Source organism: Oncorhynchus keta, chromosome 4 (assembly GCF_023373465.1).
Source record: "Oncorhynchus keta strain PuntledgeMale-10-30-2019 chromosome 4, Oket_V2, whole genome shotgun sequence".
NCBI lineage: Eukaryota > Metazoa > Chordata > Actinopteri > Salmoniformes > Salmonidae > Oncorhynchus > Oncorhynchus keta.
The window spans coordinates 31,185,724-31,202,494 of record NC_068424.1 but is presented as its reverse complement, the minus strand read 5'-3'; the positions used below and the strand labels follow the sequence as shown (position 1 = coordinate 31,202,494).

Sequence of the window (16,771 nt, the reverse complement as noted above, 5' to 3'; positions counted from 1 at the left end):
GTTTAGGATTTAGCGGCAAATAGTGACGACACAGCCCATGCGATAGATGCGCAGTACATTGCGCATACTCACGACTTCTTTCACCTGAAGAACAAACATGGCAGAGTCGGAAGGTGTGACAACGTCTGCTGTTGCCAATAGCAATAGAACACACATTTCACAGAGTAAAAATGGAGTTAACGGGTCAGATAAACCACATAAAAGTGTGGTAATATTCGACTGTCGTCCGGAAAGACACGACGCAATGGAGAGAGTTCTGGACATAAATGGCTTGGACTTCAACGACTTCCTTCAAGTTGTATCGAAGGTACAGTAGCTAGCTAGCTAGCTAAAGTCGTTAGTTATCCAGAGATATGTTAGCCAGACAGCTGCCTGCTTGATTGCAAATTTGCAACAGCTGGCTCTTGAAAATGAATGAGTTCCCACGATTATTGACATTTAACTAGCAGCTCATTCGATAGCTTGGCTAGGTGGCGGATCATGGGAAGTGCATTGATCCAAAAATATAGCTGTCATTTGCCAATTTAATGTTTTAATTAAATTGTTAATAGCTTGCTAGCACGTTATAAGCAAGTGTTATAAACAAGTTGTCAATACAATATCTAAACCATTCACCAAATTATCAAAACTTGTATATCTAACTCAGCAGATATGACAACTATTTTCCATGTGCCTTAGGAATTTGCCATTCCTTCCAACGAAACGTTTGTCTTGACAACAACGGACAGAAAAGGAATAGATTTTGACAGATATGGTAAGTGACATTCAGTCAGGGCTACCTGGTGTAGTGCTAGAAAGAAATGCCAAAGTGAATTGCCAGTCATCAACTTTTTAATTGATAATTTAAAAGAATAGGCACGCTACTTGGATCAATCAGTGAAAATGTTTTTGGTATACTAATAGTCAGGCATTGGGTCACAAATAAGCCTTTTATACAAGGGGAATAAGAGGTGAGCGACAATACGCTATGTTGTTGTGTCATCTCTTTCAGAGGATCTTCAACAAGGAATCACTCTCCACCTGTTGCAGACCGAGGACCAGATCCTGCCCGTGGCAACTCAGGAACACATTGTGTTTCTCCCTCACTATGACACACTGGTCCAGAGTGGCATGTATGAGTACTACGCTAGTGAGGGCCAGAATTCTTTACGTGAGTACCTCTGAAATACTGTACCTTCTCCAGCCCAAACCAACAATATTACAGTCCTGTATGTATTCATTAGCTGTGTTCACACTGCACCACACTGAATGAAATGTCTATGCTCAGCACTTACGACCAATTTTCTACTCTGTGACGCTTTGAAGTTACTGGCCGGGGCTGATTTTGTTCCAGAAGAAGCTGTGTTAAAAGGCCTATAGTTCATTAAAATCTTGCACCCCCCACCCCCCCAACAGCGTATGCCTTTGCAGAACTAATCGACAATGCACTGTCAGCTACATCGCACAACACAGGAGTGAGGACCATAGACATCCGATTGGTGAGATACTACTGTGGATTAAAAAATACATTTTTACTCTCCCTATTTTTCTAACAATTGTAAACCTCATATGGTCTTGAATGAATGTGATGCATAAGTATTGTGATGTTTTCATATACAGGTCAGTGTTCTGCACCCCTACAGTATTGATGGAATGGGACACTGAGGTAGTTGATTGTTTCTCATCTCTTCCCCCAGCTGTTTGATGAGTCCTTGGGGAAACATGCAGTGGTTGTCATGGACAATGGATGTGGAATGACCTCCAAACAGCTTAATAACTGGGCTGTGTACAGGCTCTCCAAATTCAGCAGGGAAAGCGGCACGTTTTCAAGGTTGGTTTAGCAAGAGTAGGGCCAGGAGTTTTTCCACATCACTCGATCTGACCTGTTCAGGTGTCTCGATCAGACAATGCGGTCAGACCCATCTCCCGAGTGGCGCAGAGGTCTAAGGCACTGCATCTCAGTGCTGGAGACATCACGACAGACCCTGGTTCGATCCCGGGCTGTATCGCAACCGGCCGTGATCAGGAGTCCCCTAGGGCGGCGTACAATTGGCCCAGCGTCTTCTGTGTTCGGGGAGGGTTTGGCCGGGGTAGGCCGTCATTGTAAAATAAGAATTTGTTCTTAACTGACTTGCTAAGTTACATTTTTTTAAATGACTCACAGTAAATGTATATTAAAATGCACTTTCCAAATAATTAAGTATACACTTGAAGTTTGTTTTTGGTGCTTTCCATGTATCTATCGTCAGTGATTATCCTGTTTGTCTCACTAGTGATCATGCAGGGTATGTTCGCCCTGATCCAGTCGCTCGCAGTCTCAACAGTGATATATCATATTTTGGAGTAGGAGGGAAACAAGCAGTGTTCTACATTGGACAGTCAACCAGGGTAAATGTTCCTCTGTGTTCTACCATATTCCCCTAATGGACTGTGATGCGCTACTGTATGACTTGATATCTCTGTCTTTGTTAAAGATGATCACCAAACCAGCGGGCTCCCCAGATGTCCATGAACTCATCATTTCAAAAGAAGAATTTGAGAGGAAGGAGCGGAACAAGGAAGATATTTACAGTGGTTTCATCAGAAACCGGAAGGTAAGGGATTACTCCCAGATCACTCAATGTTGATGTGATCTCCGAAAGACGTCCTCAATCCATCAATTTTGGAACTTTCAGTATCGGTGGCAAACTGCTATAACCTTCCCTCAGTGGCCATCCTCTATTTAATGAAAGCCATGTTCAATTCTCCACCCCGCAGATGGCTGACTCGTCCCACGTGAGAGATGACGAAGAGCGCTTCCTCCATGGGCTGATCGCTGAGGAGGTGGGAAAGGACAGCTTCACGGCCGTGGTGGTTACGGGAGTCCAGCCTGAACATGTCACCTTCCTCAAGCAGGACTTCCACCTGTGGACCAGAGAACTCGCGTGAGTCTGCTCACCCATCTGACGATCCCAATATTATTTAATTGAGAAGGTATAAGGGCATTCCATAGAGACAGGGTGTGAGAAGTCATGGTCCAATGACTGTACCTGCTAGTAGCATGTGTCCAGTGTCCGAAGCTACATCATAATAGTCGGTAGATGGCTCCATTTGGATAATCACTGTTTGCGTCGCCGAACAGTGAACAAGAAACTATTAAAATCCAGTTTTTCGATTTCCCCCTCCCCAAATCAACACCAAACATGGATTCTGTTATTTTCTGTTTCATACCTGTTTGTCTTGTTAATCAGTCTCGCAATATGGGCACCATGCTGCCCCAGACTGGAAGTACAGGAAATGTGTGCACGCAAAGACAGAAAAAAAACGATGGGGATCCATATTAGATGTTGCTTTGGTAGCATCTAAAAACTGGATTTAATAATTCACTGCTCAGCGACGCAAAGGGGGACTCCAATATACCGATTTTATGGATGAAGCTTCAGACGCGTGACAAATGTTGCTAGCAGGTATAGACATTGGACCATGATTTCTCACACGTTGTCTCAGGTATGAAACACAGACCAGTGTAGACACAAAGTGAGAACCCAACATAGAATCCATGTTTGGTGTTGATTTGGGGAGGGGGAATCTGAACTGAATTTTAATAGTTCGGCGACGCAAACAGTGATTCTCCAATTGGAGCCATCTACCGAATATTATGGGTGTAGTTTTGGACGCGGGACACATGCTGCTAGCAGGTACAGTCATTGGACCATAGCTTATCTCACACGCTTTCATTATGGAATGCCTTTAGACCATGTCTCATTAATTAGAGGTATAGTATTGGGATACCGCCTGCCCTGCACCGTCCCAAATACCCACCACCACCTTTCAATCAAATTGGTTGTTGTCCTCTTTTGATTTTACTCTTTGAAATCCATTAACAAATTATTGAAATTACAATCTACTTTGTTTTCAGCCACTTGTATCACTACTACATTCACGGCCTAAATGGGAATGACATGAAGGCCTCCTACCGAAACTCTGATTGTGTTTCCAACATTGACATTCAGGTAAGATTGTCATTGTATTTAAATAACCATGTAATTGTTATTTTATGGTAGTGCTACATACAATAGTCATCCAAGAGCATCTATTCATTCTTTGAAGATGTATGTTTTATAACTCTTATTTTGTTTTACCTTTTATTTAACTAGTCAAGTCAGTTAAGAACAAATTCTTATTTTCAATGACTGCCTAGGAACAGTGGGTTAACTGCCTGTTCAGGGGCAGAACGACAGATTTGTACCATGTCAGCTTGGGGATTTGAACTTGCAACCTTTCGGTTACTAGTCCAACTCTCTAACCACTAGGCTACCCTGCCGCCTCTAATTTTGTGGTACTATATTGATATTTATCTACTGTTCAGATCTCTCTGCTGGAGAAGTTCCCCAAGATCCCTCGCATGGTGAACCTCCGAGAGATCGACAACGACATGCAGACGCTCTACATCAACACGTCGGCTGACACATTCGAGTTCAAGGCCTGCACAGACGTTGACGGAATAGTGGAGGGGGTCCTGAGGTACCACCCCTTCCTCTATGACAGGGAGACCTACCCCGAAGACCCCTATGCCATACCAGGTAACCTAGGCTGTACCCCAAATGGTACCCTATTCCCTACATAGTGCACTAATTTTCACCAGAACCTAATAGGCATTGACTGCTATGTGTAGAGGGTTGCTGTCAGATGTTTGGACACATTGGTCACGGTCAAGTTTTTAAATCGCAGTAGTTCACAGTTAAGCTTTTAAAGTCTTGTGAAAATCTCATTTTTAAAAGCTCATACCTGAAGAATGTTGTTGACTTGTCCTTTACTAGTTGTGGCCAAAGCATAAATTCGAGAACCCACTCAGTAAAATCCAATCTCAAACTTTAAAAAATTAAAATAGCTTGGAATTTCTTGACATTTTATTCAACTAGGCAAGTCAGTTAAGAAGACATTCATATTTAAAAATGACAGATGACAAAAAGGCAAAAGAACTCCTGCAGGGAAGGGGGCTGGGATGAAAATAAAAAGATAAAAAATAAATAACATAAAATGTCACAAGAATTATATCATTCTCCAGTGGGGAAAGGAGACTAAAGGAGACACAGGCTCAGGAGGGCGCTCAAACTAGGTAGCAAGCCAATCGATCCATAGTTTGTTAGTTGCTGTATAGGCTTTGTCCTCTTTCCTATCTCGCCAGTCACTTCTATTTCAAACTACATAGAACACAAATAGAAACGCAACACTTTCAATGATTTGACTGAGTTACAGTTCATGTAAGGAAATCAGTCAATTAAAATAAATTCATTAGGCCCTAATCTATGGATTTCACATCACTTGGCTCGGAGTAATTAAAACTCGTTTTTCAACCACTCCACAAATTTCTTGTTAACAAACTATAGTTTGGCAACTCGGTTAGGACATCTACTTTGTGCATGACACAAGTAATTTTTCCAACAATTGTTAACAGACAGATTATTTAACTTATTCACTGTATCACAATTCCAGTGGGTTAGAAGTTTACATACACTAAGTTGACTGCCTTTAAACAGCTTGGAAAATGCCCGAAAATTATGTCATGGCTTTAGAAGCTTCTGAAATGCTAATTGACATAATTTGAGTCAATTGGAGGTGTACCTGTGGATGTATTTCAAGGCCTACCTTCACACTCAGTGCCTCTTTGCTTGACATCATGGGAAAATCAAAAGAAATCAGCCAAGACTTCAGAAAACAAATTGTATACCTCCACAAGTCTGGTTCATCCTTGGGAGTAATTTCCAAACACCTGAAGGTACCACGTTCATCTGTACAAACAATAGTACGCAAGTATAAACACCATTGGACCACGCAACCGTCATACCACTCAGGAAGTAGACGCGTTCTGTCTCCTAGAGATGAACGTACTTTGGTGTGAAAAGTGCAAATCAATACCAGAACAACAGCAAAGGACCTTGTGAAGATGCTGGAGGACACAGGTCCTCTATAAACAACCTGAAAGGCCGCTCAGCAAGGAAGAAGCCACTGCTCCAAAACTGCCATTAAAAAAGACAGACTACGGTTTGCAACTGCACATGGGGACTTTTTTGGGAAATGTCCTCTGGTCTGATGAAACAAAAATAGAACTGTTTGGCCATAATGGCCACCGAAGAACACCATCCCAACCATGAAGCACAGGGGTGGCAGCATCATGTTGTGGGGGTGCTTTGCTGCAGGAGGGACTGGTGCACTTCACCAAATAGATGGCTTAATGAGAAAGGAAAATTATGTGGATGTATTAAAACGTTTCAAGACATCAGTCAGGAATTTAAAGCTTGGTCACAAATGGGTCTTTCAAATGGACAATGACCCCAAGCATACTTCCAAAGTTGTGGCAAAATGGCTTAAGGACAACAGTCACTGTATTGGCGTGGCCATCACATAGCCTTGACCTCAATCCTATAGAAGATTTGTGGGCAGAACTGAAAAAGCGTGTGCGAGCATGGAGGCCTACAAACCTGACTCAGTTACACCAGCTCTGTCAGGAGGAATGGGCCAAAATTCACCCAACTTATTGTGGGAAGCTTGTGGAAGGCTACACACAACATTTGACTCAAGTTAAACCATTTAAAGGCAATGCTACCAAGTACTAATTGAGTGTACAGTCATGGCCAAAAGTTTTGAGAATGACACAATCATTTTCAGTCTGCTGCATCAGTTTTTATGATGGCAATTTGCATATACTCCAGAATGTTATGAAAAGTGATCAGATGAATTGCAATTAATTGCAAAGTCCCTCTTTGCCATGCAAATGAACGGAATCCCCCAAAAACATTTCCACTGCATTACAGCCTTGCCACGAAAGGACCAGCTGCCATGTCAGTGATTCTCTCGTTAACACATGTGTGAGTGTTGACGAGGACAAGGCTGGAGATCACTCTGTCATGCTGATTGAGTTCTAATAACAGACTGGAAGCTTCAAAAGGAGGGTGGTGCTTGGAATCACTGTTCTTCCTCTGTCAACCATGGTTACCTACAAGGAAACTTGTGCCGTCATCATTGCTTTGTACAAAAAGGGCTTCACATGCAAGCATATTGCTGCCAGTAAGATTGCACCTAAATCAACCATTTATCAGATCATCAAGAACTTCAAGGAGAGCGGTTCAATTGTTGTGAAGAAGGCATCAGGGCGCCCTAGATAGTCCTGGCGCTTGCTGGACTCTCTCCTAATGTTGATTCAGCTGCGGGATCGGGGCACCACCAGTACAGAGCTTGCTCAGGAATTGCAGCAGGCAGGTGTGAGTGCATCTGCACGCACAGTGAGGCAAATACTTTTGGAGGATGGCCTGGTGTCAAGAAGGGCAGCAAAGAAGCCACTTCTCTCCAGGAAGAACATCAGGGACAGACTGATATTCTGCAAAAGGTACAGGGATTGGACTGCTGAAGACTGAGGCACCGATTTGTTTGAGGCATCTGTAAAAAAAAGCTTGTCCGGAGAAGACAAGGTGAGCGCTACCATCAGTCCTGTGTCATGCCAAAAGTAATGCATCCTGAGACCATTCATGTGTGGGGTTGCTTCTCAGCCAAGGGAGTGGGCTCACTCAATTTTGCCGAAGAACACAGCCATGAATAAAGAATGGTACCAACACATCCTCAGAGAGCAACTTCTCCCAACCATGACGAACAATGCCTTTTCCAGCACGATGGAGGATCTTGCCATAAGACAAAAGTGATAACTAAGAGGCTCTGGGAACAAAACATCGATATTTGGGTCCATGGCCAGGAAACTCCCCAGACCTTAATCCCATTGAGAACTTGTGGTCAATCCTCAAGAGGCGGGTGGACAAACAAAACCCCACAAATTCTGACAAACTCCAAGCATTGATTATGCAAGAATGGGCTGCCATCAGTCAGGATTTACATTTAAGTCATTTAGCAGACGCTCTTGTCCAGAGCGACTTACAAATTGGTGCATTCACCTTATGACATCCAGAATGTGGCCCAGAAATTGACAGCATGCAAGGGCAGATTGCAGAGTTCTTGAAAAAGGTTCAACACTGCAAATATTGATTCTTTGCATCAACTTCATGTAATTGTCAATGAAAGCCTTTGACACTTGTGAAATGCTTGTAAGTATACTTCAGTATTCCATAGTAACATCTGACAAAAATATCTAAAGGCACTGAAGCAGCAAACTTTGTGGAAATTAATACTCAAACATTTTGGTCACGATGTAAACTTCTGACCTACTGGGAATGTGATGAAAGAAAATAAAAGCTGAAATAAATAATTTTCTCTACTATTATTCAGACATTTCACATTTTAAAAACAGTGGTGATCCTAACTGACCTAAGATGTTTAATCCTAGTAAAAATTACCCATCAGGAATTGTGAAACTGAGTTTTAATGTATTTGGCTAAGGTGTATGTAAACTATCAACTTCAACTGTATGCATCTGTTGGTCACAAAAAAAAGTAGGGCCGTGGATTAAAAAAACAATAAATACTTGGTATCTGGTGTGACCCCCATTTGCCTCATGCAGTTCTACGCATCTCCTTGACATAGACTTGATCAGGTTGATTGTGGCCTGCTGAATATTAGCTCAATCCTCTTCAATGGCTGTGTAAAGTTGCTGGATATTGGCGGGAACTGGAGCATGCTGTTGTATACGTCGATCCAGAGTATCCCAACCATGCTCAATGAGTGGTGACATGTTTAATGAGTATGCAGGCCATGGAGTGACTGGGACATTAAAATCAAATTGTATTAGTCACATGTGCTGAATATGACCAGTGTAGACCTTACAGTGAAATGCTTACTTATGACCCCCTAACCAACAGTGTAAGTAATTAAATAGCAGCAGAAAAAATACAACAATATGTACAGAGTTAATGTGCAGGGGAACCAGTTAGTTGAGGTAGTATGTACATGTAGGGAGTTAATTAAAGTATAGATAAGAATGGCAGTGGTGTGGAGAGGGGAGGGGGCAAAGCAAATAGTCTGGGTAGCTGTTTGACTAGATTTTCACACGTCTAATGGCTTGGGGGTAGAAGCTGTTTAGAAACCTCTTTGACCTAGACTTTGCGCTCTGGTACTGCTTGCCGTGCGGAAGCAGGGAGAACAGTCCATGACTAGGGTGGCTTGAGTCTTAGACAATTTTTAGGGCCTTCCTCTGACACCGCCTGGTATAGAGGTCCTGGATGTCAGAACTTGGCCCCAGTGACGTACTGGGCCGTTCTCACTACCCTCTGTTAGAGGTTGACCAATTATGATTTTTCAACGTCGATACTGATTATTGGAGGACCAAAAAAAGCCGATACCTATCAATCGGACGTTTTTTATTTATTTTATTTTTTTCGATTTATTTTTTAATAATGACAATTACAACAATACTGAATGAACATTTATTTTAACTTAATATAATATGTCAATAAAATCAATTTAGCCTCAAGTAAATAATGAAACATGTTCAATTTGGTTTAAAGAATGCAAAAACAAAGTGTTGGAGAAGAAAGTAAAAGTGCAATATGTGCCATGTAAGAAAGCTAACGTTTACGTTCCTTGCTCGAACATGAGAACATATGAAAGCTGGTGGTTCCTTTTAACATGAGTCTTCAATATTCCCAGGTAGGAAGTTTTATGTTGTGGTTATTATCGGACTATTTCCCTCCATACCATTTGTATTTCATTAACCTTTGACTATTGGATGTTCTTATAGGCACTTTAGTATTGCCAGTGTAACAGTATAGCTTCCATCCACTATGTTAATATGTTGATGTGGTTACCAAGCAACTTGAAGCTCACAACCTGCTCCACTGCAGCCCTGTTGATGAGAATGGGGGTGTGCTCGGTCCTCCTTTTCCTGTAGTCCACAATCATCTCCTTTTGTCTTGATCACTTTGAGGGAGAGGTTGTTGTCCTGGCACCACACGGCCAGGTGTCTGACTTCATCCCTATAGGCCGTCTCGTTGTTGTCGGTGATCAGGCCTACCACTGTTGTGTCATCAGCAAATTTTATTTAATGATGGTGTTGGAGTTGTGCCTGGCCGTGTAGTCATGAGTGAACAGGGAGTACTCATGACTGCACGGCCAGGCACAACTCCAACACCATGTGCATTATCATGCTGAAACATGAGGTGATTAGCGGAGGATGAATGGCCAGACAATGGGCTTCAGGATCTTGTCACAGTATCTGTGCATTCAAATTGCCATAGATAAAATGCAATTATGTTCATTGTCCGTTGCTTATGCCTGCGCATACCTAAACCCCACCGCCATCATGGGGCACTCTGTTCATATCGTTTACCTCTGCAAACCGCTTGCCCACACGACGCCATGCACGCTGCCCGGTACAATCTTTAAACTGGGATTAATCTGTGAAGAGCACACTTCTCCAGCGTGCCATTGGCCAACGAAGGTGATAATTTTCCCACTGAAGTCTGTTACGATGCCGAACTACAGTCAGTTCAAGACCCTGGTGAGGATGACAAGCAAGCAGATGAGCTTCCCAGAGATGGCTTATGACAGTTTGTGCAGAATGGGATGGTATGATTACATGTGATCTGCAGTTGTGTGCCCGTTTGGATGTACTGCCAAATTATCTTACGGTAGAGAAATTAATGTTAAATTCTCTGGCAACAGCTCTGGTGGACATTCCTTCTGTCAGCATGCCGATTGCATGCTCCCTCAACTTGAAATATCTGTAGCATTGTCTTATGTGACAATTGCACATTTTATTGTCCCCACACAAGGTGCACCTGTGTAATGGTCATGTTTAATCAACTTGTTGATATGGCACACCTGTCAGTTTGATGGATTGTCTCTACAAAGGAGAAATGCTCACCAACAGGGAAATTTCTGCTATCTTTTATTTCAGCTCATGAAACATGGGACCAACACTTTACATGTTGCGTTTGTATTTTTTGTTCAGTGTATGTGGTTTGTAAGAATTAGCCTGTTGGCTGTTTTTTAGAAGCAGTAGTGAAGCTAGAATGCTAACGTTAGCTATTGAGGTTAGCTTAGAAATCAAGCCAAATCAGATCCTCCATCCAACAACTCGCCATTCCCTTCGATTTTAAATCCTGTGGAAACCGAGGTAGCTGTAGTTGACTCCTATATGTAGCAACAGGTGGTTGGCCTGCTTAGCTCCTAGCAATAATTTGTTAATGGCAGTCTGCATTAGTTGCAGTTGGAGTAGTGCCCTAATAGTTCCGTCATGTTAACAAATCCTGATTCAATCCGTACTATACAGTAAGTAGCCGTTCGATATTGGCATATAAAAAAAACGCAAGACTGCTAGGCAGTCTGTGCATCCCTACCCCACCTGGAGTTGGTAGATAATTTGAATTTCCAAGTGTATGCGTGTCTCATTGACTGAGCTGGCAAATTTAGCTTTTTTGGGCGGTATTCGCCCCAACCACTGTTTCTACTCAGGCCAAGCTGGGGCATAGAGAAGCTGCTTTTTAACATCCTTAATTATACTTTTTTGCAAGGACATGTATTAAATTAATATTGTCATACATTTTAGGTAATTATTTAATATCTTTAACACTTGCCAGATACTTTAAATCACAGTAGGCCCTGTAAGATAAGTCAGGTGTTCCCATACTAACCATGTGAAATTTTTTTGAAATAAACAGCCAATGTTTACTTATTTGGGACTGACAGTCAATTGAAAATCATTCAAACATAATTTATGATTTGTTTTCTCAACTCACCATCACATACTTTTAATCTGGGGCTATGACAGTCAATTGCAAATTAGTCTGACGTAATGTATCTTATCTCAACACCACTAATGAGATGGGTGTGCTTGATGCATGTCGCGTCAGAGCTTCTCAAATTCGGCGGGCGTGGTCGACAATGCACAATTCCTCTGTCACATCAACCTGGATCGATATTTGGTTTTAATGCAGACGAGAGCACTGAATCCAGCTTCACACAGATATAAGCTGGTGACGGGTACCTTGAGTTTTATGGTGCTTTCAAGATAAGTGGGAACTCTGAAGAATACGAGGTCAAATCATGACGTCAATGATTATCAGGTCGGAAACTCGGGGCTCCAGAAAGTGGTCAGAGTTCCCGAGTTGGATGACTGTCCAAAATTATTTTTCCCAGTTGGAGTCCCCCCCCGGGTTTTCAGTTGTCTTGAACACTCTGAAGTCAGAGATTTCCAAGTTTACAGATATTTTGACTGCGCCATTAATGCTCAGAGGTAAATGGCAGGGTATTCCCTTTCAGTCAGGAATCAAAACTACTACGTAATGATCCGTGAATGCGTTGTCTGCAACATTTGTCACATGATAGCTCTATCAGCTGTTTGATTCAACTGTTCAGTTTCCCATGTCTCTTACATGATTTTCTTTTAATTACACAGTCAACTGATTTACATTTTTTTATTTAATCATTAATTCATTTAATGACAGCAGTTCCTCTCTCAATGCAACAAATATTTCCAACTCCCCCTCTAACCACCAAGCCTCTGTATGAAATGGAACGTTGTCATGCTCTGATCCTATATCTCCACATAGTTTCGCGAACAGGCGTGCACACTGGGGGATGTGTTTTTTTTGTTGGGTTTTGTGTGTGTATTTTATTAGGATCCCCATTAGCTATTGCAAAAGCAGCAACTACTCGGTTTGCTGTAGTTTACAATTGAAGTTACCTGCTGCAATATATCGCCGAGTTCTGTGCGAATCTCTTTTGCAGCCAGTTGCATCATACAATGTGTCTATGTGGCAGAGGGAGACACATTCATAACGAGTGCCGATGCCTGCCCGCCGTCCCGCCATAGATGGAGCAAAAGCCCACCAGTCGATCTATTTGTCAAAATAGCCATGCCGCAAACCCAACATCCCCTGTGCCGTTTTATACTCTGTATTCACGAGACGGAACAGTATTTTCCCCCTGAATAGCATCCCCCGAAATATATTGCAAACAAGTCGATGCGTAGGCATTTCGGCCCTCACAGCTAATGTCCATTTGGAGAGCATAAACTGGGGAGTTGGGCAATCCTCTTGATTGCTAGCAATAGCATGAATTGTTTGACAGTGTTATCTGACAAAGGTATTGATGTGAGTTTCTGTGCCTCTGCCTCCCCACGCAGTTTTAACCATATCAATTGTAAGAACAATGGTGCAACTCTAATAAAATTAAATTGTTATAACAATGCGCTTTCTTCCGCGTTGGATAGCGGTCACTGTCACAACAGTGTGCTGTTGAATTGCCGCCTTTTCCCAGACCATGTTGCTAAGTGCATAATAGCAAAGTTAACCAGAATATTTCAAAACTATGAAATAACACATGGAATTAGTTAGTCAGGAGTGGGGGGCCCCGGTGCACAACTGAGCAGGAGGACAAGTACATTAGTGTCTAGTTTGAGAAACCGACGCCTCACAAGTCCTCAACTGGCAGCTTCATTAAATAGTACCTGCAAAACACCAGTCTCAATGTCTACAGTGAAGAGGTGACTCTGGGATGCTGGCCTTCCAGGCAGAGTTGCAAAGAAAAAGCCCTATCTCAGACTGGCCAATAAAAATAACCAATTAAGATTGGGGGAGAACAGACACTGGACAGCGGAATCCAGACTAGGAGGCCAACATCCCAGAGTCGCCTCTTCACTGACTTTGAGACTGGTGTTTTGCGGGTACTATTTAATGAAGCTGCCAGTTAAGGACTTGTGAGGTGTCTGTTTCTCAAACTAGAAACTAGTTTCAGAAGAAACTTCTTTGTTTGTGGCCATATTGAGCCTGTAATCGAACCCACAAATGCTGATGCTCCAGATACTCAATCAGAAGGACAGTTTTCAGCTGTGCTAAAATAATTGAAAAGGGGTTTTCTAATATATATATATATATATTATAACAATGTCTGCACTGTATTTCTGATCAATTTGATATTATTTCAATGGACAAAACATGGACATTTCTACGTGACCCAAAACTTGTGTGTTTGTGTAAAAATACAATTGGTTGAAAAAACAGATGACTCGGTCAACGAATATACTTTTTAGTCAGGTACCGTTTTTTTTACATTTTTTATTTTGTCTCAGGATTTAGAACATCCTCTCGCGACCCCATTTTCATATCAGGTGACCCCTAGTTTGATAACCGCTGATAGAAGTGTCAAAACGTACTGAGATATTATGGCATCTGAAATGAACATTTTGTTGTAAAGCCCATGTGATCTCATCTTTGAGTTCAGCAAAAGTCTGATTGCATTCTGTTCCCTCTAATAATATTCACCAGCTACGGAAGAGGATGATGACAGTATCGTCCTGAACCAGGCCAGGGGGAAGAGGCCCATATTTGAGTGTTTTTGGAATGGACGTCTCATCCCATACACCACTGTATCCGAGTAAAGACTTTCAAAAAGCTATTTTAATAATACATTTTTCTTCAGTAATGTATACTTCAACAAAAAAAAGGGTTAATGTTTGAATTCTGTGTTCGTCCGTCGTGTTTCAGGTTTGATTGGTGCGCATGGCCAAAGAAGACAGGGACAGTGCCTGCAGAGTGTTACAGCAGGTTCTCAGGGGTGCTGTTCACCAATGACAGGTTCCAGGTCAGCACCAATAAGCTCACTTTCATGGACCTGGAGCTGCAGCTAAAGAATAAGGAGACCTTATTCACCCGCATTGTCAATGGCCAGGTAGCTTCCTTGTGTCTGATGTTTATGTTCTATCACTAGCAAACCTCAGTCCTCTTGGGTGGAATAAAATATTATAGCATATTTAAGCCTCAGAGCTGGACATCTTAACACCCATATTAGACAAATGTGATAACAGTATTACTGAATTACCACTATGATGTTGAACATTTAGCATAAAAATAATTGCTGTGTTACTGATGCATGTCATTTCCCCTCCCAGGAACAAAGGGTTAAAATCCATAAGGAGTTTCACCAGTGGCTGAAGACCTGCCACGAGAAGTGGGACAAGCAAGTTAAGTTCAGAGGCTTCAAGAGAACCATCACACGAACAGACGTGACCACAAAGAAGATGCAATCTCCTTGGGCTACCTTCTCCTCCATCGAGTGGGACGGTAGAGTGTACAAAGCTGGTCAATACGTGAGCATCCTCTTCCTAAGACTGTAGAGCCTGGTTCAATCTCAATTTGTCTTTCCATGATTCCTTGCATCCTCTCTCATTGGCTCCTTCTCCACCACCACAGTGGAGGAGAAAGTTAAAGGTTCCTCCCCTCAACCTTCTCCAATGCGTTCTGGGAAGGAGGCGAATAGAGACAATGTCAGGAATTGAGACAGGGCAACAGAACTATTTGGTCGCTGTGGTTTGAAGTGTTAATTAGTTGTCTTGTTTAAGCGTCTTTAAATACAGTCAGATAATTAAGTAGCTCATGTGTCGCTCTCTAAAGTCTGTTCTCACCGACTTTCCTTGAAGGTGAAGTCTCAGAAAACACAGCCCATCTTCTTTGGCTCCGTTATTCAGTTCCTACTGTATGGCGATCACGAGGGAGATGTCTACGCCACAGGAGGGCAGGTGCAGGTGGCCATGGTAAGACGTCAGACAAAATGATAGTAGTGACACTTTGTTCTACACACTATTATCCTAAAGAACTCCCATTGTCTTAACATATGCAATTGCATGATTTTGGCTGCAAAATCATCTGTTTTTGTATCGGTTCCCATAGGAACCAAAGGCGCTGTACGATGACATCAAGACAATACCCATCTCCAAAATCGACAGGGTGATTACCAATGCAGCCATCAAGAAGAGCATTGATGACGAACTAGCCAAGTGAGGGAACCATTTTGGATTTTATTCCCAACGTACATGAATGTGTTCATTATGCCCCAGTGGTTCATGGATTTATAATGTAACATTGTCCCGTTTTTGCCCCAGACTCCCAGACAAGCTAAAAGTGACCTGGCCAGAGGGCAACCCCTGGACCCAGAACGATGTCCGGCCAGCAGGCACTCCACTAGGTACAGAGACGGACGCTCTGCACCTTACACAGTTGCTCCGTGCTATCTGCCAAGTGTGTTTGATACTGTATCCTAAGTATGCACATCTTTGTGAGTGACTGATCTCCTTTTCATTCCTTGCAGGACCTCTCCATGTGGAAATTCTCAACAAGAAAGGAGAGTCAATATCCAGGATACCATCAGCCATGCAAAATGCAACACGGAAAGCACTTTCGATCGAACTAAAAGTTGTTTGGCATTGTGAGTTGATCTGAATCGTAAGAATGATTGCTGCTGTTACAGTTGAAGTCGGAAGTTTACATACACCTTAGCCAAATACATTTAAACTCAGTTTTCACAATTACTGACATTTAATCATAGTAAAGATTCCCTGTCTTAGGTTATTTAGGATCACCAATTTATTACCAATGTGAAATGTCAGAATGATAGTAGAGAGAATGATTTATTTCTTTCATCACATTCTCAGTGGGTCAGACGTCTACATACACTCAATTAGTATTTGGTAGCATTGCCTTAAAAATGGTTTAACTTGGGTCAAATGTTTTTGGTACCCTTCCACAAGCTTCCCACAATAGGTTGGGTGAATTTTGGCCCATTCCTCCTGACAGAGCTGGTGTAACTGAGTCAGGTTTGTAGGCCTCCTTGCTCGCATACACTTTTTCAGTTCTGCCCACAAAGTTTCTATAAGATTGAGGTCAGGGCTTTGTGATGGCCACGCCAATACCGTGACTTTGTTGTCCTTATAGCCATTTTGCCACAACTTTGGAAGTATACTTGGGGTCATTGTACATTTGGAAGACCCATTTGCGACCAAGCTTTAACTTCCTGACTGATGTCTTGAGATGTTTCTTCAATCTATCCATATAATTTTCGTTCGTCATGAAGCCATCTATTTTGTGAAGTGCAC

At 42.3% G+C, this 16,771-nt stretch overlaps 1 protein-coding gene across 1 annotated transcript in view; it reads left to right on the top strand.

The window, feature by feature from the left end:
- Positions 1-2: 2 nt before the first annotated feature.
- The window catches only part of smchd1 (structural maintenance of chromosomes flexible hinge domain containing 1), a 40,715-nt gene continuing 23,946 nt past the window's right edge, over positions 3-16,771 (top strand). Inside the window, exons 1-17 of the mRNA XM_035759788.2 lie at positions 3-307; positions 679-754; positions 992-1,150; positions 1,396-1,478; positions 1,677-1,810; positions 2,253-2,367; positions 2,454-2,573; positions 2,737-2,903; positions 3,878-3,971; positions 4,328-4,541; positions 14,169-14,277; positions 14,388-14,571; positions 14,792-14,989; positions 15,320-15,433; positions 15,570-15,676; positions 15,782-15,864; positions 15,988-16,104. Of these exons, the coding sequence (XP_035615681.1) occupies positions 98-307; positions 679-754; positions 992-1,150; positions 1,396-1,478; positions 1,677-1,810; positions 2,253-2,367; positions 2,454-2,573; positions 2,737-2,903; positions 3,878-3,971; positions 4,328-4,541; positions 14,169-14,277; positions 14,388-14,571; positions 14,792-14,989; positions 15,320-15,433; positions 15,570-15,676; positions 15,782-15,864; positions 15,988-16,104 (2,284 nt within the window). The 5' untranslated portion in view covers positions 3-97. The remainder of the gene's footprint in view (positions 308-678; positions 755-991; positions 1,151-1,395; positions 1,479-1,676; positions 1,811-2,252; positions 2,368-2,453; positions 2,574-2,736; positions 2,904-3,877; positions 3,972-4,327; positions 4,542-14,168; positions 14,278-14,387; positions 14,572-14,791; positions 14,990-15,319; positions 15,434-15,569; positions 15,677-15,781; positions 15,865-15,987; positions 16,105-16,771) is intronic.